Genomic DNA, 27,286 nt, shown 5'->3' with positions numbered 1-27,286 from the left:
GGGGGGGGGTCCAAATTGCGCGTTGCTATTGGCTGTTTGTTACGGTTGCTCAGTGCGGGGGGCGGGTCCAAATGGAACGTGGGCTTGGGGCGCGAGAGAGAGAAACCGGGGAGGGAGAGAGAGAAGCGGAGCCCGGGAAGAAAGAGAAACCGGGGAGAGAGGGAGAGAGAGCGAGAAGTGGAGCCGGGGTAGAGAGAAGCCCGGGGGGGAGAGGGAGAGAAGCGGAGCCCGGGGAGGGGGTGCGCCGAGCGGAGCCCGGGCACAGGGGGCTGCCTGTCGGCAGCGAGTGCAGAACCATGGAGAGTCCGGGCAGCAGCTGGCTCTACCCCACCGCCCTGCTGTGTGTCTGCGGCTTCTTCTCCAACGTCCGGCCGTCTGAACCTTTCCTGACTCCTTACCTTCTGGGACCGGATAAAAACCTGACCGAGCAGCAAGTGAGTGAGAAATCAAACAACGAAGGCGAGGAATTACTGTGATTTCAACATCCCCTCGTTGTTTTGCTATTAAAATATCTTCATTTTACAAAGTTTGCTGTTGTGTTCAGTGTAGATCCTTTAATCTTTTTTTAAAGCCACGTTATCCAAAATGCGCCTCATGGTGACTCCTTCAGCTAGTGAATTAACTTAAAAGGGGAAGTGCATCCTCTGTATTTCTATGGAGCAATGCTTTCTTGTATGTCCTGTATTTCCAGCAGCTTTGCCAGTTCCAATGCTGTGTTGCTTAGTTCCCTAAATTCCCTGCAATATCCAAGGTCGTGTTGACAGCGGGATGCAGTATTATTGAGTACCGGTGCATTGGCGCCACCAAGGTCATCACCATGAGGCAGCAAAAAAAGCTTCACGTACAGTCAAACTTTCGAATCGGCATTCTTGTGGTTCCTATTTACTTTTCGCACGAACCTTAATGTTTCACTATGTATAGTGACTGTGGGCCTGAGGAGATTTAACAAAAGTAATTCAAAGGGTTACTTAAATGGAACCAAAAGGCAAAACACAGGATGCTGAAAAACCTGAAATACTAGTATCTCCGTGCCTCCGCAGCTGCAGTGTCTGATCTACTGAATTCAACCAACGTTTTTAACGTTTGATTCTCACTTTCAGTTTAAGTAATTGGGTAATCTGATGGGTAGTATACCTTTAAGAAAAATGTTATAATGGAAGATCACATGATCTTAGTATCTAATAGCAGAATGGAGCCGGCTATCTTAGGCGGTAGTGAGTAGTCTAGAGTTAGTCTGTAATGTAGAAGCAGGGTTTGAGTTGTAAGCACACAAGTGTGTAGCTGCTGAGTTTCTTTGTAAATAAATGGGATGTGTTCTACATAAGAACTGTCTGTTGATCTAATCTGTCTATGGTATCAACTCAACCACCCTGAAACAAGCGTGTAACCCGGATTCATTAGTCCAACTAAACTAGTGACCAGGATCCAGCAAATTGGCGACGAGGAAAAAGCAAGGAAGGATGGAGAAAAGGCGAGGAAGGAAATCAACCGAAATCGGGCTGTACCTTGCACGGTAATTGTGAGTAGAATTTCCATCCTAATCTTCGAAGCAGTCCCCTCAAAGCATGCTGCAGTTTGGAGGAGTTGATCCTTTCGAACCAACCCCGGGCGATTGGTCTCATTATGTCGAACGCCTTGCGTTCTTTTTCCAAGCTAACAACATTGTTGGGGAGGAGAAGGGGTGAGCGATCCTCTTATCCACGTGTGGGAGTAAGACCTACGGACTGATTCAAAGTTTGATGGCACCCAGTGCCCCAGATTCAAAAAGCTTTGATGACTTAGTGAACCTTGTGAAGAGTCGTTACCAGCCCAGGCATTCGGTAACAATGCAATGGTTCAAATTTAACTCAAGAAATTGAGCCCCGGGGAGAGGGTTGCTTGTTATGTGGCAAGTCTGACACAGTTAACAGAATATTGCAAGTTTGATACATCTATAAATGATATATTTAGAGATCGGTTGGTGTACAGTATAAATGAAGATAAGATTCAGAAAAGATTACTGTCTGAAACAAATTTGAATTTTCTGAAGGCGCTAGAAATAGCAGTGGCCATGGAAAGCGCAGTGAGGGACTCGAAAGCCATACAGAGTGCAAAATGGCGCTGTCCTCCAGGTTGGGCAGGGAGCCTCAGCCAAAAAGGGTGCGAAAATGCACAGCTCTGATGAGAAATGGGAAGCAGCCACCACTTTCAGACAAATAAAAAGAAATGACTTAGCAGTGAAAGCATGGAATAATGGCAACAGAAGTGGAAGCAGACAACCTTGTAATGAATGGAAGTTTAAAAAAATCAGATGTGTTTACTGTCATTGAAACAGACACCTCATAAGACATTGCAAGAATAGAATCAGGCAGAATTTCAATCAAAAGAAAAAACTCTGCGAGATCCATAACGTAGAAGAGCCTGAAGTAGCAGATTGAGATTTTTATTAATTGTATAATTTAAAGGTAGGAAGAACAGAACCAATCTATGCAACAGTGAGGGTGAATGATAGACCTATCAGAATGGAGGTGGACACAGGAGCTTCCACTATGGTAGTAGGTGAGCATACCTTCACATACCTAAATTATGGAGAATGTCAATTAAATTTGGAAGAAACAGATGCCAAATTGAAAAATTACATGGGAGAAGACATCAAAATCAAAGCATAAGCAGAGTTACAGTACAGTTTGAAAGTCAATCAGTAAACTTATCCTTGATGGTGGTATCAGGTGAGGGGCCAAGCCTCCTTGGATGAAACTGGCTGAAAGAAATTAAATCGGATTGGGCTGAGATCTTACAGTTGAGAGCCAATGGGCTACCTGATCTACTCCAAAAATACATCTCCGTTTTCCAGGATGAACTTGGGAAGATCCAAGGGCTGCAAGTAAAAATTCATGTGGATCCAAACCAGATCCAAAGCAAGACCAGTACCTTATGCAATGCGGGAAAAGGTAGACACCGGATTGGATAGGTTAGAGAAACTGGGAGTTATATAACTTGTGCAGTTTTCAGAATGGGCAGCACCAATAGTCCCTGTATTTAAACCTGACCAAAGCATTTGAATTTTTGGAGACTACAAATTGACTCTTAATTAAGTGGCTAAGTTTGACAGACACCCGAGAACAAAAATTGAAGACTTCTATGCTAAGTTGGCAGGTGGGACCGTCTACACGAAGCTTGATATGCTTATCATGACTTGCTTATCAACAATCAGGGATAGAGAAGGCCTCCCAAAAATTTTGTCTCAATAAACCCGTTTGCCTTTTGGTGTATGCTCAGCTTGAGCCATATTCCAGAGAACAATGGAAAGTTTACTGCAGGGATTGCCTCATGTTGTAGTTTATTTAGATAATGTTCTGGTGACAGGACTCACTGAAAAAGAGCATTTGGCAAACTTGGAAGAAGTTTTGAAAAGTTTCTCTTAGGTGGGAGTGCGTTTAAAAAAAGAAAAGTGCACGTTCCAGGCGAAGAGGTAATTTATTTAGGTCACGGGAGGTTCACAGAGTCTCCACCCGGTTGAGGAAAAAGTGAGAGCCATTAGAGAGGCACCAAAGAACACCTCCGAGCTCAAATCGTTCTTGGGGATGATCAATTACTATGGACACTTCTTGCCTAATTTGTCGACAGAACAGGCACCCTGTATTACCTACACAAGAGAAACCAACGTTGGTTTTGGCAAACACCACAGAAGCTTTCACAAAGGTGAAACAGCTGTTACACTCATCCACCCTATTAGTACATTTTGACCAAAGAAAAGAGTTAGTTTTGACATGTGACGCATCGCCCTATGGAGTGGGAGCAGTGGTCTCCCATCGAGTGGACGATAGCTCAGAACGGCATATTGCATATGTGTCAAGAATGCTCAACACAGCAGAAAAGGGGTACTCACAGAAAAAGAAGGCTTGTCAATCATCTTTGTCAAGAAATTTCACCAGTATGTACACGGTTGTCATTTTACTATAATTTCAAACCACAAGCCTTTGCTAGGATTATTCAGCGAGGACAAGGCTGCTAGACCTCCCATAACCTCAGCAAGAATACAGATGGGCATTGATCCTGGCAGCGTATGAGTATACTTTCATTCACAGGCCTGGAAAATCAGATTGCAAATGCTGATGCACTTAGTCGTTTGCCTTTCAAAGAAAACGATGAGGATGTTCCAGTTCCTCAAGAACTCATTTCATTATTGAACTTCTTACATTCATCACCGGTATGTGCCAGACAGATCAGAGATTGGACAAGTCGAGATCCTGTCTTATTCAGAGTACGAGAACAAGTTCTTCCCAGTTGGTAACAAGAACAAGAATCTGACGAAATGAAACCTTATTTTCACAGAAGCTATGGGATAACCAGCTAGGATGGTACCTTATTGTGGAGAGCTCAAGTGATTGTTCCTCCAAAAGGACAAAAGCCAATTGTTAACTGAACTACATAGTGCACATCCAGGTATTTCCCGAATTAAGACACATAGCTACCTATGGTGGCCTGGAATGGATGGAGAAATAGCTTATTGAGAAGTTGTATGCAGTGTCAGCAAGTGCAAAAGTTATCTCCAACAGCTCCATTACACCCTTGGGAGTGGCCAGGAAGGCCATGGGTGCGATTACAAATTGACTATGTGAGACCTTTTATGGGAACAATGTTTCTCCTTATTGTTGATGCTCACTCAAAATGGATGGACATATATGAGACGAAGTCACCAACATTATCTGCTACATTTGACAAACTACGTCAAAGTTTCGCTATCAACGGACTACCAGAAGTGGCCATATCAAATAACGGCACAGCATTTACGAATGCTGAATTTCAACAGTTAATCAGCTTCATTGGTATCACTCGTAAAAACTTAACCTACCACCCTTCCTCAAATGGACTGGCTGAGAGAGCGGTTCAGACATTTAAAACTGCCATGAAGAAATTAACTGGAGACTCCATAGCGACCAAGCTAGCACGTTTTCTTTTCCATTATAGGACCACCCATCGCACAACAACAGGTGTCACACCTGCAGAATTGTTGATGAAACGCTGTTTCAGAACGAGATTGAGCTTAATGCCAAATTTAGTTTGGGGGAGGAGAGATGGAAAGGAGTCAGGGAAGTTAGAAAACTGGACATGACTGGCATAGTGGTTACAAGTTTACCATAAGAGCGGCAGTATCTGTGAAAAATTTTGGAGAAGGACCCAAGAGGTTATCAGGTGAAATAAGTGCAGTGACTGGACCGCTTTCTTATCACATGAAAGTGGAAGACCAAGTTATACAGAGACACATAGATCATATAAGGAAGAGAGAAACCAAGTATCAGGAAATTATTCCCCCAGTGTTCACATCTGCATCCTGTTGAAAGATCTCAGCTGAGTACAGATGTGTCTGAAGGATTGGCTATACCTGCAAGAATTGAGGAAACAGATTTGCAGGTGCCCACTGAAGAACCTGATGTTCAGACAACACCAATAAAGGAGGTTCCTGGCAAAGCATCTGAAGCTGTAGAGCTGAGACGTTCTACACGCATAAGGAAATCCCCAGAAAGACTGAATTTATAAATTACTTGTGTAAATAATTTGATATTTTGAGAGAAATTGTAACTGTAAAATGTATTTCTGAGTAAAAGGGGAGGGATGTGGTAATCTGTTGTGTAATATACCTTTAAGAAGAATGTTATAATGGACAATCACATCTTAGTACACAATAGCAGAGTAGCGCGGGCTACCTTAGTAGTTAGTAGTGAGTAGCCTAGTAGTGAGGAGCCTGTAATGCAGAGACAGGGTTTGAGTTGTAGGCACACAGGTGTAGCTGCTGAGTTCCTTTGTAAATGAATAGGATGTGTTGTACATAAGAATTGTCTGCTGATCTACTCTGTCTATGGTACCAAATCGGCCATCCTGAAACAAACGTGCAACCCGAATCCGTTAGTTAACTAAACTGGTGACCAGGATCCAACAGTAATACAGAGTGGGTGCTATCTATACCTCAAGGTGGGTGTTACCATCACACTAGCCTGGATTTTGTGGTCAAGAGACAACAGTGATTACTGTTCATGTCGCTTATCCCTGTCTTATGACATTTTTGTGGCCCTTAAGAGTGCAAACACTGTAATTCGGTGCCCTCTACAGGGCATCGATCTGTGGGTCTGAACCAGGCAAGAAACAGTTAAGGCTGCTCAACCATTAGATTGAAGGATCCTCACCTGAGGCATACAAGGCCTTGACCAGGAAGTATAAAGCAGAAGAAAGAAATTAGATCGAAATGATGTACAAGCAACTAAATGAAGATTAGGAAAGACAGGTTTAAGGGAGAGAGATGAGACAGAAAAACAAAAAAAAAGAAAAAAATTTCAAATCTCCAACGTTAACTTTCTTAGAGACTGAGGCTCTGGTGTCTCGTTAATTAACACTTAATTGTGTTGTTAAAAACTCAGTCTAAATGCCCTAGTGCTACAATTTACAGCCTTTTTAGTGCAGAGCTGTTGGGCAAATATTCTAAATTCAAGCTCATTTCAGTGCCAAGTCTATCAGTGAGGACTGTGACCCTGCACCTTGTGGAGGAGCAAGATATCTCAACTTCTCAATTTCTGCTATTAGCCTCACCATTATTCATATCGCATAACCTGGTCCACTGTTCTTTCTTTAACTCTCACCCTACAAATTGTGGTTCAAGAAACTAGAAAATCTGCTTTTTAAAACTGAAGATGGAAAGTGATTGTGCCCCTGACAAATTGATGTAATTCATTACCTCGGTGAAGACCATACCCGCTTTTAAATTACATTGAACAGTACATCACCTTGAAGCGGTTTAATTGGAAGATGTAAAGGGAGTTTCTTGAATGACTGCTTTGCAGTGACTTGTGTTTGGAAGGTGCTGCCTAAGGAGCCTTGGTGAATTCCTGCAGTGCATCTTGTAGATGGTACACACTGCTGCTACTGTGCGTCGGTGGTGGAGTAGATGTTTGTGGATGTGGTGCCAATCAAGGGGTTTGCTTTGTCCTGGACGCTGTCAAGCTTCTTGAGTGTTGTGGGAGCAGCACTCATCCAGGCAAGTGGGGAGTATAAGAGCATAAGATGTAAGTAGGCCATTCAGCCCATTGAGTCTGTTCCGCCATTCAATGAGATCATGGCTGATCTGATAATCCTCAACTCCACTTTCCTGCCTATTCCACATCACTATTGATTCCCTTACTGATTAAAAATCTGTCTATCTGAGCCTTGAATATACTTAACGACCCAGCCTCTACAGCACTCTGCGGTAAAGAATTTCACAGATTGACTGGCTACCCTCTGAGAGAAGAAATTCCTCCTCGTCCCTTTTAAATGGGCGACCCCTTACTCTGAGATTATGCCCTCTGGTCCTAGACTCTCTCAGAAGGGGAAAGAACTTCTCAGCATCTACCCTGTCAAGCCCTCTAAGAATCTTATGTTTCAATAAGGTCGCCTCTCATTCTTCTAAACTCCAATGAGTATAGGCCCAACCTACTCAACCTCTCCTCATAAGAAAATTGCTCCATACCTGGGATCAACCTAGTGAACCTTCTCTGGACAGCCTCCAATGCCAGTATATCTTTCCTTAGATAAGGAGACCAAAATTGTTCACAGTATTCTAGGTGTGGTCTAACGAGTGCCTTGCATAGTTTTAGCAAGACTTCCCTATTTTTATTCTCTATTCCCTTTGAAATAAAGGCCAACATTCCATTTGCCTTCCCTATTACCTGTTGAACTTGTATGTTAGCTTTTTGGGATTCATGCACAAGGACTCCCAAATCCGTCTGTACAACAGCTTTCTGCAGTCTTTCCCCATTTTTAAATAATATTCAGCTCCTCTTCTTCCTGCCAAAGTGCAAAACCTCACGTTCTCCCACATTATATTCCATCTGCCAAGTTTTTGCCCACTCACTCAACCTGTCTATATACCTCTGTAGATTCCTTGTGTCATCCTCAGCACTTGCCATCCCACCTATTTTTGTGTCATGCACAAACTTGGCGATAGTACATTCACTTCTCTCATCTAAGTCATTAATATATATTGTAAATAATTGTGGCCCCAGCACTGATCCCTGTGGCACTCCACTAGTTACAGGTTGCCATCCTGAAAATGCCCCCCTTATCCCAACTCTTTGTCTTCTATTAGTTAGCCAATCCTCCATCCATGCTAATATACTACCCCCAACACCATGGGCTCTTGTCTTATTAAAGTAACCTTATGTGCGGTATCTTATCGAAAGCCTTTTAGAAATCCAAATATATTACATCTACTGGTTCCCCTTTGTCTATGCTGCTTGTTACCTCCTCAAAGAATTCTAATAAATTTGTTAGACATGATTTCCCCTTCATGAAGCCATGCTGACTCTGCTTGATTAGATCATGTATTTCTAAATGCTCTGCTATTACATCCTTTATAATAGACTCCAACATTTTCCCAATGACTGATGTTAAGCTTAGTTACCTATAGTTACCTGTTTTTTGTCTCCCTCTCTTTTTGAATAAGGGTGTTACATTGGCCATTCTCCAATCCTCTGGGACTTTTCCAGAATCTAAGGATTCTTGGAAGATTACTACCAGTGCACCCACTATCTCTGTAGCTGCTTCCTTTGATATCCTAGGATGCAACCCATCAGATCCCGATGACTTATCGGCCTTTAGCCCCATTAGTTTCCCTAGTACTTTTTCTCTAGTGATAGTTATTGTATTTATTTCCTCCCCCCCCACCTATCTTGCCCCTTGATTATTTAGTATTTTTGGAATGAACCTGCTAGTATCTTCTACTGAGAAAACTGAAGCAAATTATTTATTCAACTTCTGTGCCATTTCCTGGTTCCCCATTATTATTTCCCAGGCCTCATTCTCTAAAGGGCCTATGTTCACTTTGGCGCCTCTCTTCCTTTTTATATATTTAAAGAAGCTCTTACTGTATGTTTTTATATTAGTTGCTAGTTTACCCTCAAAGTTTATTTTCTCCCTCTTTATTTTTTTTGGTCATCTTTTGTTGGTTCTTAAAACTTTCCCAATTCCCTGGCTTATCACTAATCGTTGCCACATTGTATATTTTTTTCTTTCAATTTGATACTGTCCTTAACTTCCTTGATTAACCATGGTTGGTTTATCCCCATCCTTGAATCCTTCTTCCTCACTGGGATATATCTTTGTTGAGAGTCATGAACTATTTTCTTAAACGTCTGCCATTGTTCATCAACCGTCGTTTCTGCTAAACTCCTTTCCCAGTCCACTCCAGCCAACTCTGCCCTCATTCCATTGTAATTACCCTTACTTAAGTTTAGCACAGTTGTTTCCAACCCAAGTTTCTCACACTCAAACCGAATGCTAAATTCTACCATGTTATGGTCACTATTTCCTAGGGGATCCTTTACTCTGAGATCATTTATTAAACCTGCCTCATTGCACATTACCAGATCCAAAATAGCCTGATCCCTGGTTGGATTCACAACATATTGTTCTAAAAAAAACTGTTCCGAATACATTCTGAATTCTTGCTCATGTCTACCTCTGCCAATTTGATTTTCCCAATCCACATGAAGATTAAAGTCGCCCGTGATTAATATACAATCTTTTTTACATGCCCTCATTATCTCCAGATTTATTCTATGTCCTACAGTATAGCTACAGTCAGGGGGCCTATAGACTATTCCCACCAGTCTCGTTTTCCCCTTGTTATTTCTTACCTCCATTCATATCGATTCTACATCTTCCGATCCAAGATTCTTTTTTGCTATTGTACTTATTCCATCTCGTACTAACAAAGCTAACCCACCACCCGTTCCTTCCTGCCTGTCCTTTCGAAAAGTCACATACCCCGGAATATTTAGCTCCCAGCTTTGATCTCCTTGTAACCACGTATCCATAATGGCTAGAAGATCATACCCATTAACCTCTATTTGTGCCATTAATTCATTTATTTTGTTCCGAATACTATGTGCATTTAAGTAAACAGCCATTAATTTTGCCTTTTAATCATTTTTTTCCCCCGTTGACCCTATTTGCTGCTTTTTTTTAATGTTGTACACTCTGTCCCTTCCTGTCACACTCTGGGTATCATTACCTAAATAGCTGTCCTGCAAGGCTGCCATATCCTTTTGCTTTGTAAGCCTATGTATCCCTTTTCCAGAACCCTCCCCCCCTCTATTTAGGTTAAAGCCCTCTCTACAGCTCTAGTTATTCGGTTCACCAGGACTCTGGTCCTAGCATAGTTCAAGTGAAGCCTGTCCCACCAGAACAGCTCTGTTCTAGCCCAGTACTGGTGCCAGTGTCCCGTGAACTGAAACCCATTCCTCCCACACCAATCTCTGAGCCACCTGCTTGACTTTATTTAGCCTATGCCAGTTTGCCTGTGGCTCAAGCAGCAATCCTGAGATTATTACCTTGGAGGTTCTGTTTTTTTAATTTAGCTCTTAACTGTTCAAATTCTTTCAGGAGAGCCTCCCTTCTAGCCCTATCAATGTCATTGGTACCAACATGGATGGTGACAACTGGATCCCTCCCCTCCCATTCCAAGTTCCTCTCCAGCCCTGAGGAGATGTCCTTAACCCTGACACCAGGCAGGCAACACAGCCTTCGTGACTCACGCTCACGGCTACAGAGAATGGTATCTATCCCCCTAATTATACTGTCTCCTACCACTACTACGCTCCCGTTTCCTCTCCCCACTTGAATGACTCCCTGTACCACGATGCCGTGGTCAGTTCATTCATCCTCCCTGTGGTCCTCATCTACACAGCTTGCTAGAACCTTGTAACTGTTGAACAGTTGCAGGGTCTGAGGCTCCTCGAACGCTAACCCCTGGGTCCCCAAACCTGCTTCACCTGCAATCACACTCTCCTGTCCCTGATCACAGACCAAATTTGAATAACTTAATCTGAGGGGTGTGATCGCCTCCTGGAGCAAAGTGTCCAGGTAGTTTTTCCCCCTCCCTGATGTGACGCAATGTCTGCAGCTCGGACTCCAGCTCCTTAACCCGGATCCGAAGTTCCTCGGTTGCAAACACTTGGTACAGATATGTTTGCTCTAGACCACCTTGTTGCGGGGTGGGGGGGGGGGGGGGTTGTGACTTAATTGAATTAGAGGCAGCTAGTCTGGGTGCTTTGATTAAGAAGAGAAGTTAGGTTTGAAATGTTAATTAGGTAAACATGGGGAAGTTTAGAAACATGGATGTCAGGATAACATTTGCATTTTTAAATAAACCAGGCTAGATTGTTTTCAAAAGAGGGAGCAAAATGTGTCACCTAGCCAGGTGAAGTTTAGAAAGTGTGTTTATTTTTCCCAAAGATTACTGGTAAAACTTAGTGCTAAGAAATTTTTATCATCAGAAAGCTAAAGTCCAAAGATATAGTGAAACAATGGGAATTTACATTCAAAGGGAAAAATATGGATAAAGGAGAGAAGATTATTTGTAAGGGGAGTAGTTTAAGATCCAACAAGAGTGAAAAGCCTGCAGCCTGCATGTACCAAACTGCTATCTCCAGGGACTGAAGTTAAAAGAACTCACTTTGAATCCGACTTGTTCAGGATATCATGTTTCTTTGCCTGAGTCTTTTAAAATCTGTGTGCCTTACTGTTGCCTTAATGAAAGTGTAATTGGGAGTTAGATTGATTAGGGGATTTAGAAGTTATAGTAATTTGTAGATCCATATATGTATTTAAAAATCATTTCTCTTATAAATGGTTAATCTAGTTTTTGTGAAACCTATAAGATTTGGTAGTCTTATTACTACTGAACACATCTTGAAATTTATACAAAGTGCAAAACAAGTTGTGGCAGTTGTTTCAAGTTTCTTTTGGGATTTGAACAATGCAGCATTTACCATCGGCTGTGCTATAACAGTTGACAGACTTTGGGGAGTCAGGAGGTGAGTTACTCGTCACTGGATTCCTAGCCTCTGACCTGTACTTGTAGTCACAGTATTTATGTAGCTAGTTCAGTTTCTGTTCAATGGTAATTCCCAGGATGTTGATGGTGGGGGATTCAGTGATGGTAATGCCATTGAATGTCATGGGGCGATGGTTAGATTCTCTCTTGTTGTTATTGCCTGACACTTGTGTGGCGTGAATGTTACTTGGCACTTGTCAGCCCAAGCCTGGATATTGTCCAGGTCTTTCTGCATTTGGACATGGACTGCTTTAGTATCTGAGGAGTCGCAAATGGTGCTGAACATTGTGCAATCATCAGTGAACATCCCTATTTCTGACCTTCTGATAGAAGGAAGGTCATTGATAAAGCATCTGAAGATGGTTGGGCTGAGGACACTATATGAGGAACTCCTGAATTGATGTCCCGGAGCTGAGGTTACTGACCTCCAACAACCACAACCATCTTCCTTTGTGCTAGGTATAACTCCAACCAGTGGAGAGTTTTTCCCCTGATTCCCATAGACTCCAGTTTTGCTTGGGCTCCTTGGTGCCACACTCAGTCAAATGCGACGGCTGTCACTCTCAACTCACCTTGGTAGTTCAGCTCTTTTGTCCATGTTTGAACCAAGGCTGTAATGAGGTCAGGAGCTGAATGGCCCTGGCGGAACCCAAACTGGGTGTCAGTGAGTAGGTTATTGCTAAGCAAGTGCCACTTGGTAGCACTGTTGATGACCTCTTCTTGTGGCATTAGCTTGAGGGCAGCAAACAGATCAGGAAGAAACAGCTAGAGTTTCTGTTCCTGATCACTACCAATGACCCTCGATTGGAAATATGTATGGAGGTCTTGGGTGAAGTTAGATTCTAGTTGTGTTGCCTTTCCTGTAGCTATAGTAACAGCTGGCTTGATTCTCAGTTCTGCCAAAAATGACGACTTGTATGTTTTTTGGTGCCTGTGGGACTACAGCATAAGTTAGCATGTCCAGGGGAGGAAGGGCAATTAGGAATGGGAAATAAATGCTGGCCTAGCAAGCATTGAACAAATAAAAAAGAGAAAATTTGGAAATGAGTGGGATTATAGGAGTAATTGTTATTTTCATAACTTTTGAGCTTTTTCTCAAATTAGTCATAAAAATATGAAGGAAATATAAATTCAGTTTCAGTTTTAATTTTAATTTTGGTTTCTCATCAGTAACAACTTGTTCATCTACTGTATTACATTATAAACAAAATTGTTAGAAACTTCAATAAAGTTTTGAATTTTGAGAAATCAGTGATTGTAAATTAAAATGAACTTTCTGGTCTTAAACTTGTTGGACTTCTATTTTTCTAAATAGGTGAATGAGATTTTTCCAGTGTGGACTTACTCCTACCTAGTGCTTTTGTTTCCCATCTTCCTTGCGACTGATTATCTCCGATACAAGCCCGTCATCGTGTTACAAGGTGCAGCTTTGATCATTACCTGGTTCATGCTATTGTATGCCCAAGGACTGCTGGCAATGAAGTTTCTAGAATTTTTCTATGGATTGGTAACCGCATCAGAGGTGGCTTATTATTCCTATATCTACTCTGTAGTGGACTTTAATATGTACCAGAAAGTAACTGGATATTGTCGTTGTGCCACATTGGTTGGTTACACAGTGGGATCTGTTACTGGACAAATCTTGGTCTCATTTACTGAGATGTCCCTCTTCCACCTCAATGTTATTACCTTGGTTTGTGTAGCAGTTGCTTTTCTTACATCGATGTTTCTTGCAATGCCACAAAAGAGCATGTTCTTTCACAGAGTGAGAGGACATTGTAATGAAAAAGAAATCAAAGATGAATCTGTAAAGTCATCATCAGAAGAACTTGAATCAACATCAACAACGCCACTGAACTATAGCCGTGATGATACTGAAAATATGATACATGGCCATCTGCCAGAACCAATGGATAACACCTCATACACCCATGAAATTATGGTAATGTCTGTGTTTGTTTTGTATGCTGTTTCGCTTGCTCGAGTCAAGCACAGTGCTATGGTGACCAACTAGTGTGAACTTACAATTTCACATACCTCCAGATTCCTACAATACAAAACCAACCCTCACCTGCTAAGTAATGTGTAGAGAGTGGTATGTCCACAATGAGCAATAAATCCTTGCACTGCTAATACTCTTTACTCCATATGTTATAAGACATCTTTCTACTCTGACTCTCTGTGATAGTCACACAACACTCTAACAGAAACTATAAAGAGAAAGCAGCATATTTCAATAAATCGCAAAGTTTTACTTAAACTCCCATGGCCTGAAATTCTTTGAATCCTTGTGAGGAGGAGAAGTGTGATAGGCAGCACTTTCCCTCTTTCCATGAGACCAGGCCTCTAACCTGCTTTCTCTTGCTCTTTCCTTTTTCATCGCTCTGCTTTTTCTCACTGCTCTCCTCTTTGTCTCTCAGCAGCAGGGTGTCAGGAAGAAGGATCAAGCCTGTGTTGCAGCAGTAATGGTGTTGAGTGTTAACGTGCCATATTGCGTTTGCTTTTAAAGTGAAGGGCCAACCTAGCCATCTGCAGCCTCCTTCCAGATCAGCTGAAATGTCACAGCGATGTTGTGTCAATGACTGTACTATGTGCTTCTGATGAGAATATTACTGTACTGTGCTCATCCTGCGCATGCATAAAATGCTTCACTTGAAACAAAATATATGGTTATATAAAATAGTTGTCAAGTAATCTTATTTAACAAATTTCTGGACATATGGATATATTTTTTACTTTTTATTTTCCAGAACGAAAAGCCACTCAAAGGTATCTGTGTTGTTCTTACAATGCTGTGGAAGACTCTCCTGCAGTGTTATTCCTCTTGGCCACTACTCTGCTGGTCAGCATGGTGGGCATTGTCTACTTGTGGCTATTTTCAAATATTGAATTACATTCAAATCCTGTGGGAGAAAATTCTTCCTTCTCAGAATTCCCAGATTTACAATGGAGTGGTGGAAGCTGCATCTGCATTGTTGGGTATGTTCACACAAGTAATTTGATTGATGAAAGCAGTTGAGTTTGTGTATAAATTGCCAGGAGGTGTTAATACTTTAGTTCGACAAGGAAGTCAACATACTTTTGAAAGGAAAACTGTGCTGCAGCAAAAACTGGAGTTCCTTGCAAAAGAAAAACTCAAGGTATGTGACGCATCTAGGTTTTGTCTTATTACTTAGACTTTGTCCCATATGGAACCAGAGGAACTGGGGTTTGTAATACAAAGAAAATCAAATGGATTATAGAAGCGAAGCAATAAAGATTAGATGGGCTAAGACGGTATGAAGATAGATTGGAAGGGAATAGAAAGGAAAACAATAAAGGATTTTATTAATTACAAAGGGCTGACTGGAGGTGAAAACAGTAATTAATAGATGATGGAAATACTTTTTGCCTCAGATTTCACTGTTGGAAATTTGTTGGGAATAAAAGGGCCCAAGGTAAAGAGGTATAACATAGGTAACTAACTAAGGAAGCTGTACAGAAAAACAAGGTGGAACTCAAGTGTAAAAGAGACTAAATTCTGCTGGCATACAGCCTAGCATGCTGAGGGACATCAGAGACATCAGACATCTTTACAAACATAGATTATTGGCTGGTCCATCAAACCATTCCAAGTTGGTGCAGCTTGCTAAGTAATGTGTAGAGAGTGGTATGTCCACAATGAGCAATAAATCCTTGCGCTGCTAATACTCTTACTCCATATGTTATAAGACATCTTTCTACTCTGACTCTCTGTGATAGTCACACAACACTCTAACAGAAACTATAAAGAGAAAGCAGCATATTTCAATAAATCGCAAAGTTTTACTTAAACTCCCATGGCCTGAAATTCTTTGAATCCTTGTGAGGAGAAGTGTGATAGGCAGCACACCTTCTACCAACTTTCTCTTCACCATTTCCCATGCCATGGATGCTCCCTTATTCTGTTGTTCTTATAGCTTTTGTCTGGAGTGCCTCATCCTGGTGCTTCCTTTGTCTTGGAGGCCCATATAAAAGTTATACCAGAAGACAATACATTGACAATGTGGTAAAAAAAAAAATGAGAAGGGGATAAACCAGTTATTCTAACAGGATCAGGTAACTAGACCAGTCAGCCTAATGTTGATAGTGGGTAAGATTCTAGAATCCATAATACAGGGTTAAACTTTAATATTGTAGTAGCAAGGGATGTGTAAAAGGAAACTCACATCTGATAAATGTGAAATAATGGTAAAAAGGTATTTGTTAAGGGTGTTATATGGACAGCTTGTTGATAATACTGACCATTGATTTTTGAAAGGGAATGTGGCAGCATTTGGTTGAAGAACAAAAGCAGTGGTTAATAGATGTTTTACATCAGAATTAATCTAACAGTGGGGTCATGTTGGCAGTATTGTTCGTAATGCAGTAATCTGGTATGGGGTATGGGCTTTTTTTTTTTAAAAATCAATTTAAAATGCTTGTCATGGCTCACCGAGGACTATACAATTTCTGGAGGAAATTGGCAGATGGAGGTCAAATTAAATTAATGTGGGAAGAAGCAAGGTGATACATTTTCAGAGGGAGAGAAGAATGAGAGGAAACCTACACAATAGTAAAATTTGAAGCAGCGAACCTAGGGGCTAAGGAGGAGATGGTGGTGTTCAAATACACAAATTTAAATGGAAGGACAAGTTAATAAATCAGTTTTTAAAAATAATGGAATGTTTTAATGCTCTTTGCCCCAATTTATAAAGAGATAATACTAAACTGGCCATATTTAGAATCTTGTGACATCTTGAGGATATTCTTAGGAGTCATTGCTGCAAGTGAGACACTTCTGCCAAGAGCAAAGACTAGAGTAATTGGAGTTATTTTCATTAGTACAGCGGGGGTTAAAAGGAGATGTGGTGGGCGATGTTCAGAAATATAAAGGGCTTGAGGTTAGTAAGGAGAAAACTGTTCCCACTGTTGGGTTCCAAAGGGCACACATTTAATAACATCAACAAAAGAACAAAGGGAGAGGTTAGGAGAATTATTTTCAGGCAGAGGTTTGGCTAGGACATGGAATGCCCATAAAAAACATTGGTGGAAACAGAACCCACAATAACTTCCAAAAGCCAAGTGGATGAATATTTGAAAAGGGAAGTGGGTATGGGGAAAGGGCAAAAGAATGGCACTAAGCTCTTTCAGAATCTGCCAGGGGAGCCAAATAACACAATTCCAGCAGTGTCTGTTGGAAATGTGAAATGAAAATGAAGGCTACAATCCAAGTCTTTCACTGATAATAGCAGTGATTGTCTCTGTCAGAGTAAGGCTGAAAACCTTTCACGTCCCGTAATGTTTAATACTTTGCAATGCCTTTGCATGTTTCCCAGGTCTGTTTTAATTCCCTTGGGGTGACCAAAGATATCTCAAAATGTAATTTTAGTTCCTTGTAAATTTAACTCTTGGGAGATCATAGTTTGCTGTATTTGACCATAACTATAAGATGCTCTTTTTCTCCCACCTGCACTGTCCTCCCTGCAAATATTTTAGAACCACTTTATTTGAATATAGTGTTACGGACAGGAGTGGGGGTTAATTTAAACAACACTAATTTTACCTCTCTCCACCCTTCCATAAACAAAAAGGTGTTTTGATTTGCTTCCTTCCTTTATAAGTGGTGACATATTTTCCAACCCCTTGGTTTTGGCGTGATCCAATTCCTATTAATAACCCCACAGCACACTCAAGATGGGATGAACTCAAAGGGTTAATTTATTAGCACACAAACACACGGGTGGGGGGGAAAGGGGGGTGGTGTTGCAAAGTTTCCCCCTTTGCAGTCATACAGTAAAAGAGGGATAGAGAAAAGAAAGATTTACAGTGCAGAGATGACAGAGAAAAGAATGATGTTTTATATAGGTTCTTGGGTCAAGAGTCAAAGTCCAATAATATATCCCTTCACACAGGTTGAAAACGACTGCTGTATAATTCACTTTTCTGGTGTGGTCGACTTCACATGTTGAGATGGGCATGCAGCGATGAATCAGCCTTCTAGGTGATGGTACAAAATTCCCAGTAGTAGCAGTGTAGATCAAGGCCTGGTGTCCAAACCTAGGCAGAGCTCTTATTTTGTGGGGCTGTTTGTAGGATGTTAAAGTAGCAGACTGAGCTTTGCAGCTCCACAAGGCAATATTACTGGTTCCACAGGCTAGGTCCATGTCACATGACCCTCACTTCTCAACATTGTCTTTGACAAGGATGTACATCGTTTGCCTGGGTCCCTGAGATGGTTAATTGTCTCACCCACTAAAAATTGAAAGGAAGTTTGTGGGGTTCTTTGCCCTAGCAGATGAATAGACTCCAGTTGGCCAGCCTGGCTTATGAAATGCAAGTGGCCTTTGTATAGTTCTCTTTGAATTTGTTCTCTGTAGTCCACAATGTGTCGCTAGTGTCTCTTCAGAGATAATGAGGTGTAAGTTTCTTCAAAATTGCCAGATAGCTCCTTTTGTTCAGTGTTCACTGGCATAGATTCAGCCATTTTAAAAGGTCTTTGTCCAGTTTTTAAAATTTTAAATATCGATATCTATTTCATAAAAATATACAGGGTGAAGTTTTAGTCCCCTCAATAGTGTTGTAATGGAATTGGCAGTTGAGAAAAATCCATTGAACAGTAACCTACAACAACAACTTAAACAGCACATATATCATCATAAAACGTTCCTAGGTGCTTCAGGCAAGCATTATAATATTTGACACGGAACCACATAACAGGTTTTACTTACTTCTTTTAAGGCACTTATTAAGATAGAGAGGTGTAGGAAGGGAATTCCAGAGCTTGGGACCTAGGTGATTAAAGGCACAGTCACCAGTGGGGAGCAATTAAAATTGCACCTAGTTAAAGTGAACCTACTAATTGCTTGTGCAATGCATTACTATGTTAAATATATGAAAAGGAGAAAGAAATTAAGATAAAAAAGAAAAAGTGTGCTTATGACAAGTGTCAGGTAGAAAATACAATTGAGAACCAAGAGGAATACAGAAGGTTCAGAGGGGAGGGGAAAAAGCATATTAGAGAAGTGAAGAGGGATTATAAGAAAAGACAGGCAGCCAACATAAAGGGGAATCCCAGTCTTCTATAGGCATATAAATAGTAAAAGGGTGGTAAAAGGAGGAGTAGAGCCAATTAGGGACCTAAAAGGGAATTTACACATGGATGAAGGGGCCATGGCTGAGGTATTAAATGAATACTTTGCATCCGTCTTTATCAAGGAGGTAGCCAGGCCATGGTGACAGACGAGGGAACTCTGTCACTGGAAGGGTTCAAAATTGATAAGGAAGAATTGTTGAATAAACTCAGTACCTAAAGCTGACAAGGCAACGGGACCAGACAAGATGCACCCAAGGACATTAAAGGAAGTGAGAGTAGAAATTGCAGGGGCACTGGGCATAATTTTTCAGTCTTCCCTAGACTCAGGGGAGGTGCCAGAGGACTGGAGAATTGCAAACATTACACCCTTGTTCAAAAAAGGTTGTAAGGATAAGCCCAGCAATTACAGTCCAGTCAGTTTAACTTAAGTGGTGGGCAGGGTTCTAGAGACAACTATTCAGGATATAATTAGCAGCCACGTGGAAAAAAATGGGTTGATAAAGAAGAGCCAACATGGATTTCTAAAGGGGAAATCATATTTAACTAACTTGCTGGAGTTCTTTTGAAGAGGTAACAGAAAAGGTTGATGAGGGTAATGCTGTTGATGTGTACATGGACTTTCAAAAGGCATTTGATACAGTGCCACACAACAGACTCGAGAGGAAGATTATTACTCATGGAATAAGAGGGACAGTATCAACGTGGATATAAAATTGGTTGAAAAATAGGAAACAGAGAGTAATGGTCAATGGATATTTTTCAGCTGGAGGAAGATTTGTAGTGGAATTTCCCTGGGGTTGGTATTGGCACCCTTGCTTTTCCTGATATATATTAATGATCTAGACCTTGGTGACAATTTCAAAGTTTGCAGATGATACGAAGCTTGGGAGTGTTGTAAACGACATGGAGGATAGTGTAGAACTTCAAAAGGACATAGACAAGTTGGTGGAGTGAGCAGATAGGTGGCAGATGAAGTTCAATGTGGAGAAGTGTGAGGTGATACATTTTGGTAGGAAGAACATGGACAGAAATAAAATAAGGGGTGAAATTTTGAAGGGGGTGCAGGAGCAGAAAGACATGGGTGTATATGTGCATAGATCATTGATAGTGGCAGGGACAGGTGGAGAGAGTAGTTAATAAAGCATATAGCATGCTGGGCTTTATTAATAGAGGCATAGAGTACAAGAGCAAGGAGGTTATGCTGAATTTATATAAGACACTCGTTGGACCTCAGCTGGAGTATTGTGTACAGTTCTGGGCGCTACATTATAGGAAGGATGTGAACACATTGGAGAGAGAGCAGAAGAGGTTTACGAGAATGGTTCCAGGGATGAGAAACTTCAGTTACGAAGATAGATTCGAAGATAGAGAGGTTGGGGCTGGTCTCCTTGGAGTGGAGAAGGCTAAGAGGAGATTTGATAAAGATGTTCAAAATCATGAGGAGGTGGACAGAGTAGATAGGGAGAAGCTGTTCCTGCTCGTAAAAGGATCAAGAACGAGAGGGCACAAATATAAAGTGATTTGCAAAAGAAGCAAATGTGATGGGAGAAAAAACTTTCTCACACAACAAGTGGTTCGGGTTTGGAATGCACTGTCTGGAAGTGTGGTGGAGGCAGGTTCAATTGAAGCATTCAAGAGGGCATTGGATGATTATTTGAATTGAAAGAATATACAGGGAAAAGGCAGGGCAATGGCACTAGGTTGTAATGCTCATTTGGAGAGCCGGTGCGGACACGATGGACTGAATGGCCTCCTCCTGTGCTGTTAAAATTCTGTGAAATCCAGTCGGTATTAATTGGATGAATTGAGAGTGATATGACTGGCTTCACACTCCAAATTCTTGCCCTTCAGAGTACCAAGGTGCTAGCACTGATATTCAATCCCTCTTGTTTCATTTATGCTATAAATATATTTGTATAAATGGTCATACATTTTTATTTCCACATTGCCAGTACCAAATATTGTTCCAAAAAATAAGCAATGTTTTGTCTGGCCTGAATACAGACTATGAAGTGTTTTGAATTAAACTTTATTTTAATTCTCTTTCTCTCTCTCTCGGTCTATGTTTAGGTGCCTTGGCAGCATTTGTCGTAGGTTATGTAAAGATTTCATCCATGTGGAGTGAAGTTGCACTTCTCGTCTTTTCTTCTATTATTGCTGTTTCAGTGTTTCTGATGAACATTGTCCGAAGCATCTGGGTGTGCTACATCTGTTACGTTGCTTTCAAAATTATCTACATGATGCTTATAACTATAGCAACGTGAGTCGACTTCTTTGTTCAAAAGCGTGATTGATTCTAAATTTAATCTTGTAGCAGTAGTGGAGTACTAATTGCCTGTCTTTCTTTTTAAAGGTACAAGATTGCTGCAAATTTAAGTGTGGAACTGTATGCTTTGGTGTTCGGCGTAAATACTTTTGTTGCCTTAGCCCTTCAGACTCTTTTGACCTTGATTGTAGTCGAATCTAGTATGCTGAATTTGGACATATTCGGACAGGTAAAGTATCAATTTGATCATGCCATAGCCGCTATCATTGTATTTTAACTAGAGGGGAAGAGGAGGAAATGTCAGATGCTCAGCATTCACAGCAAAGTTAAAGAACCCATTTGATTTGTGCATTAAATAAACAGAAATTTCCCCCTCCCTTCATAATTGTGGATACAAAGAAAGGGCAATCTAGCTTTGGTTGAGATTTAAAATTAAAATCACATACGTAGTTGGCTACTTTGAAGCACCCTACCCCCTTCCCCGTTCTGCATTAGTGCTGCAATGATATCAATGGGGGAAGACAGAGAAATAAGCTACACATCCAATTGTAGAATAATAGTGCACAGAAGCCATTTGGCCCATTCTGCCTTGTGCTAATTATCCAATTAACCTCATGCCCCTGCTCTTTCCCCGTAGTCCTGCAAATGTTTCCCCTTTCAACGGTTGCTATTGAGTTTGTTTCCATCTCACTTTCGAGCTGTGGACTCCACATCATCGTAACTTTTTTTTTCCCTTATGTTGCCTCTGGTTCTTTTGCTAATTACCTTAAATCTGTGTCCACTAATCTGAAAAAAGAGTAAATAAGGAGAAACTATTAAAGTCCAAAGCAAAATGTCTACTGTTAGATGTGATTCTGTGATTGAGCAACAGTTGCTGACAATCCTGAATATGCTAAAAGCTAAAGTAACCAATTTAAGATAATCAGTCAAGCTTGTAATTGTGGCTCAATCACGCTTGATAGAAGTGATAAACTTTCATATACAGGGACCTGTTCTCTGCAAACAAAAGGAATATGTTCCAATCTTGGGCCTTTTTTGAATTACCCGGGAGCTTGGGGAGCCAATAGTTCCTCGATGGCTGACGCATTGCCATGGAGAAAGCAATCAGTCGACTTGCCAATTGAAAAGCACCCTTTTCTCCTGTAGTATAAATTGTGATTGTTTGAAACTTGGTATTCTTGCGTTTGTCCTGATGACGAAAAGCTTTGGCAACATGTTTCTATTTTCAGCAATATTCAAAACCCTTAATGATATTGAACTTCTCCATCAAATTTTCTCTTACCCTTCTTTGCTCTAAGGAAAATAACCTCAGCTTCTCCAATCTCTCCATGTAACTGAAGTCTTTCATCCCTGATGTGATTCAAGTAAATCTTCTGCACTTTGGCCAATCCTTCCTGAAGTGTGGTGCCCAGAATTGGACACACTCTGCCGGCTGAGGCCTAACCAGTGTTTTATAAAGGTTTAACATAACTTCCATGTACTCCTGTAATGTTACGCTTTTACATTACACAGGTCGGAAAGTTTACCAGCGGCCTGTGGCATAGCATGTTCAAGATTTAAATACAATACATACCTTTAATGCTCTGTAAAATGCCCTCCTCAGAACTTGATGAACACTGAGCCCACAGGATGGGAGAATTCTTACTATTTAGTATCCTTTACTAATTGAGAAACATTTTCATTATTTTAAATTGTTTGCAATGAGCTGTTTATTAAATTTAATACTTTTCTCTTCTTTCCAGTTTCTGGCTTACTCAATTTACTTTGCAGCAATTGCAATGTTGTTCCTGATCTTTGGTGTGTGCACCATTATAAAGAGATACAGAGAAGAGTCACAAGCAACTGAAAACATCTCTGGTTGTTTGGACAGCAGGAATGAAGTGTCACCAAAGACGTCTTGTGAGCAGACGTCATGCTTGCAGTGAGGCTGACTAAAGACAACTTAATATGTGTAGTTGTATGTGATGTGATTCAGTAACTACATTCATTGAAGTAGAATGATCTACTTCTTTAATTCTCTACAGTGTCATTAGCCAGGAATTTCCTTGGTCATAACCTCATGAGAAATGCAGCAGACTCCCTGTTTTTACACATGAAAAGGGCTTCCGCTGAATTTGAAAGTTGCTGTGGTGGAGTGCAAGCAGTTTATTGCTTCCTCTGTGTCGATGGGTAAACTAAAATAAAATGAAATGAAAACGTCTACTGTTAGATGTGATTCCACGAATGTGTAGCATTTATTGAACAACCTTGAGTGTGCTAACAGCTACAGAAACTGAAGGCAACTTATTTGAGAAAATCTATCCAAGTTTAGGAGCCTTGATCTCTAGTTCTAAATTGGGTTCTAAATTTGAGTAATACTGTATGAGGGTCAAATGGCGGTTTTCTTCTAATGCCCCACCTCCATAAATTATGAACCCTCATTAATTTTCTCATATCTTTCAAGCTTTTCCCACTAAACTTGATTTAAATTTTTCAAACAATTAGATAAACCCCATGCATTTCATAAACTTTCTTTACAGGTGTAGAATACTCTGAGCTTCAAGAAGTTGCCAGTCAATGGGGATTAAAATGGGGAGATAGTGGTATAATGCTAATGTCTCTGAGCTAGTAATCCAGAAGCCCAGGCTAATGCTCTTGGGACATGGGTTCAAATCCCACCACAATGGAATTTAAATTCAGTTAATAAAATCTGGAAATAAACCTAGTCTCAGAAATTGTGACAATGAAACTATTGTTGATTGTTGTAAAAACCCATCTGGTTCACTAATGTCTTTTAGGGAAGGAAATCTGCCATCTTTACCTGGTCTGGCCTACATGTGACTTCAGATCCACAGCAATGTGGTATTCAGTTACTCTTAACCGCCCTCTGAAATGGCCTTACAAGCCATTCATTTCAAGGACAATTAGGGATGGGGAACAAATGCTGGCCTTTCCAGCGACACCCACGTCCCATGAAAGAAGAAAAGAAGACTGGTACTATTCCAAAAAGTCTGCACTATTCCAATTGCATGCATCAGTACATAGATATTGGACTGATACAATTGCAAAAGGGGATGGGGGAGGGTAAAGATTCTACCAGAGGATTCTGGCTGAAATCTAAATATTGAACCACACTAAAGTTTTCACTTACGCTGCTGAGTGCAACTGTTTATAGATACCAGCATCTTAATACCGATTTGCTATCCATCATTACAATTTGTAAGCATATGTGTTAGACAGAAATTATGCTTTGATACCAACATATATTTATAGCCTCTGGTAATGTGGAAATATAGTAGGAAAAAAAGCATGTTCAGTAACAGTTACAACTAAAAAAATGTTATGCTCAAAATCACCCCCACCAGTTGCCTTACTTTTATGATGGTGCAACTGTCTGCCTGGTTGTAGCAACATTCTACAGATGAACAGGCCAGGCCAAAAAAATATACTTGAAGATGGAAGATTTGCAGGGCGTTTTGAGAGAACTGACACAAGAATGATGGACTGAATGGCCTCTTTCTGTGCTGTATCATATCTGAACATAACTGTAATGACAACACAAAATTTTAACATAAATAGTACCAGGTACTGAAGTAAAGTTAGTCTTTTATGCAAGTCTGTTGCAAGTTAGTTTTGGGTACTGTTAGAAAACACTGGTGGTTTTAATGCCACATGTAATTTACTTGACCTGATGCGAATTATGTACCAAATACTGATACTGGGGCATGTGTGATGGAAATATGCCTTGTGATGAGATGACTAAATGTCTACTGAGACTTGCTGAAAAATTGTCAGAGTCTCCTTTCTTAATGTAGCGGTTATTTGTTTCCCGTGTTATTTTAAGTGTAAAACTGATGAACATCGATACAAATGTATACTCTTCACCAAATATGTTCTTTACTTTGAAAGATAAAAATTCAGCCCAGCTCAGGTGCTGTTGTTGCACACCTTTCAGTATTGATTAGAAGCCTTGGCAAGGGTTGCCAGTCAGTTCCATCAGAGGTACAGGACCTTTTTTTGGATTGGGTGTAGAAGAGGAATTTAGAAGTACGAGAAGACAGGAGTTTGATTTTTTCGATGACTTGTTAATGTAATTATTGAGGGAGTAGAGCGATTTTGAGCAGACAACGGAAATCTGATGTTTTAAATCTGAGGAAGCAATTTCCCACATTTTCTCTAATTATGGCAAAATGATGGAAGTATAATACTAGATTAAAACCAGTAACATTCAATATTTCATATAGACCATTAGTTTATCATGTCACATACGTGCAGCAGTGTTGTATGGTCCTGGACTCTTTTGCCAGAATAAATTAAGTAACAGTTATTTTGTTTTCTTGGTTGGTCCATTAGGTACCATGTTGAAGGTATATTTTACATGATTGTGAAATGTTCATTTGTTGGCCAATATTTAACAGGTGACCAATTCAAGGTTCTCTGGTTTAATCGAACAGATATTGGACTAATACTTAATTTTATTAATATTTGCACCAACACTGATTTGTAATGAGGTGGCACATCTTTCAGAAAAGTCAGGTGAAGTACTAATTAGCTAGCATTTAAAACACGATCTTGTTGCATTATAGCTGACTCAAGTATTCATGCAAGCTGCGTCAGAACACTAATCATTGTGGGTTCAGTTTGTATTATTTGGGATTTAAACAAGAATTGAGACCCTCACTATTTTTAAATTCATTTGCGGATGTGTGTATTGCTGGCTGGGCCAGCATTTACTGCCCATCCCTAATGGCCCCTGAGAAAGGTGGTGGTGAGCTGCCTTCTTGAACCGCTGCAGTCCCTGTGATGTAGGTACACCTACAGTGCTGTTAGGGAGGGTGTTCCAGGATTTTGACCCAACGACAGTGAAGGAATGGTGATATATTTCCAAGTCAGGATGGTGAGTGACTGGAGGGGAACTTCCAAGTGGTGGTGTTCCTATGTATCTGCTGCTCTTGTTTTTCTGGAGACCAGTGCAAAATAAGATTATTTGTTAAAACAATAGAAATGCTTTAAAGGATAAGCAGATCCTGTCGTCCTCCATGAGGAAATGAGAAAAGGCTTTCCTTCCCAAGTTGCTGTGTGTGCAAGGGTTTGTTAATTATCTCCAAAGAAATAAAACTGTTAACTGGTTTTGAGGATGATTTTTTTTTTTAAAAAGTAGTATTGGGCTGAGGAACCCTGATAATTAAGTGTAGATGATGTACAAATTTATCTGAATGGAGTATTCTGCTGCAAATGAGATATGTACTTTGTAATAAGAAAGTGAAATGGGTTTGTGGAAAGGCTTAAAATCAAGAGGAAACTTGAAAGTTTGTGTCATCCAAATTTAGGCAGTAACACAAGAAATACAGTGCCGTTTATTTTAGCCTATAGAGAAGTACATTCTTGAAACAAATTTGCTTTGCAGTAACTAAAATGGTCTGTTTCAAACAGACAGTACTTTCCAAGAATTGTATTGTGATCAAAGCATTATTTGTCTTTTTGTAAAAAAAGAATGGACATTGTGAAATGCTACAACCCCCTTCCCTTTCTTCCCTCAAGCACAAGTGGAAATTCTATTTTATATGGAAGGAAAAACAAGGGATGGGCGAATACTTTAAATGAAAAGACACTGATGAGTGTTGATGAATGGAGGGACCAAGAGTTTCGAACACAAAAGTTTGTGCAGGCAGATGAAACCAATTTAAAATAAAAAGATAAGACCCAACAGCACTTCACACATTATAAATTGGGGTAGGGGTTAATGCTGATGACAGTTAATTTCTGATTCATTTTGTATAATTCAATTTTGCATTTTTACAAATTTATATTATAGATAAGTAAATCATTTTCAGTTATGATTAGACACATGCTATCTTATCTCAACTTCAAAAAAAAACACAATGCAAAGAGTGCATAGAACATTGTTTTTTATATATATTTAGCTTATTAGCACAGTGATAAAGCCCTTGCATTCCATTCTTAGGATTTATACTCATGCAGTCAACTGGGTAGGAAAATATTTTAAACTACTTGTATTTTTGTAGGTACGAAATTGCACTCTAAATGACTGTTTATGCCACATGAAAAATGTGTAAACATTAAAATGCTTTTAAACAGA

At 40.4% G+C, this 27,286-nt stretch overlaps 1 protein-coding gene across 2 annotated transcripts; it reads left to right on the top strand.

Annotated features, from left to right (window-relative positions):
- The first annotated feature begins 253 nt into the window (after positions 1–253).
- LOC144691529 (thiamine transporter 1-like) lies at positions 254–27,286 on the top strand. Of its 2 annotated transcripts, XM_078559686.1 has the most exons (6): positions 254–434; positions 13,164–13,790; positions 14,599–14,827; positions 21,012–21,201; positions 21,295–21,436; positions 22,950–27,286. In XM_078559686.1, the coding sequence occupies exons 1-6, from the start codon at positions 297–299 to the stop codon at positions 23,130–23,132; spliced, it is 1,509 nt and encodes a 502-aa protein (XP_078415812.1). In that variant the 5' UTR covers positions 254–296; the 3' UTR covers positions 23,133–27,286. The 2 variants fall into 2 exon arrangements, with proteins under 2 accessions (XP_078415812.1, XP_078415813.1); XM_078559687.1 differs by lacking the exon at positions 13,164–13,790.

The sequence above is a fragment of the Cetorhinus maximus genome, chromosome 16, assembly GCF_964194155.1.
Source record: "Cetorhinus maximus chromosome 16, sCetMax3.hap1.1, whole genome shotgun sequence".
NCBI classification, from domain to species: domain Eukaryota; kingdom Metazoa; phylum Chordata; class Chondrichthyes; order Lamniformes; family Cetorhinidae; genus Cetorhinus; species Cetorhinus maximus.
This window is presented reverse-complemented; position numbering and strand designations above follow the sequence as displayed.

Bases quoted from the DNA above. Each gene is read 5' to 3' on its own strand.
- LOC144691529 (XM_078559686.1), top strand. From the start codon at position 297: ATGGAGAGTCCGGGCAGCAGCTGGCTCTACCCCACCGCCCTGCTGTGT. The intron at 435-13,163 runs GTGAGTGAGAAA...TTTTCTAAATAG, and splicing joins AAAACCTGACCGAGCAGCAA to GTGAATGAGATTTTTCCAGT. The intron at 13,791-14,598 runs GTAATGTCTGTG...TTTATTTTCCAG, and splicing joins CATACACCCATGAAATTATG to AACGAAAAGCCACTCAAAGG.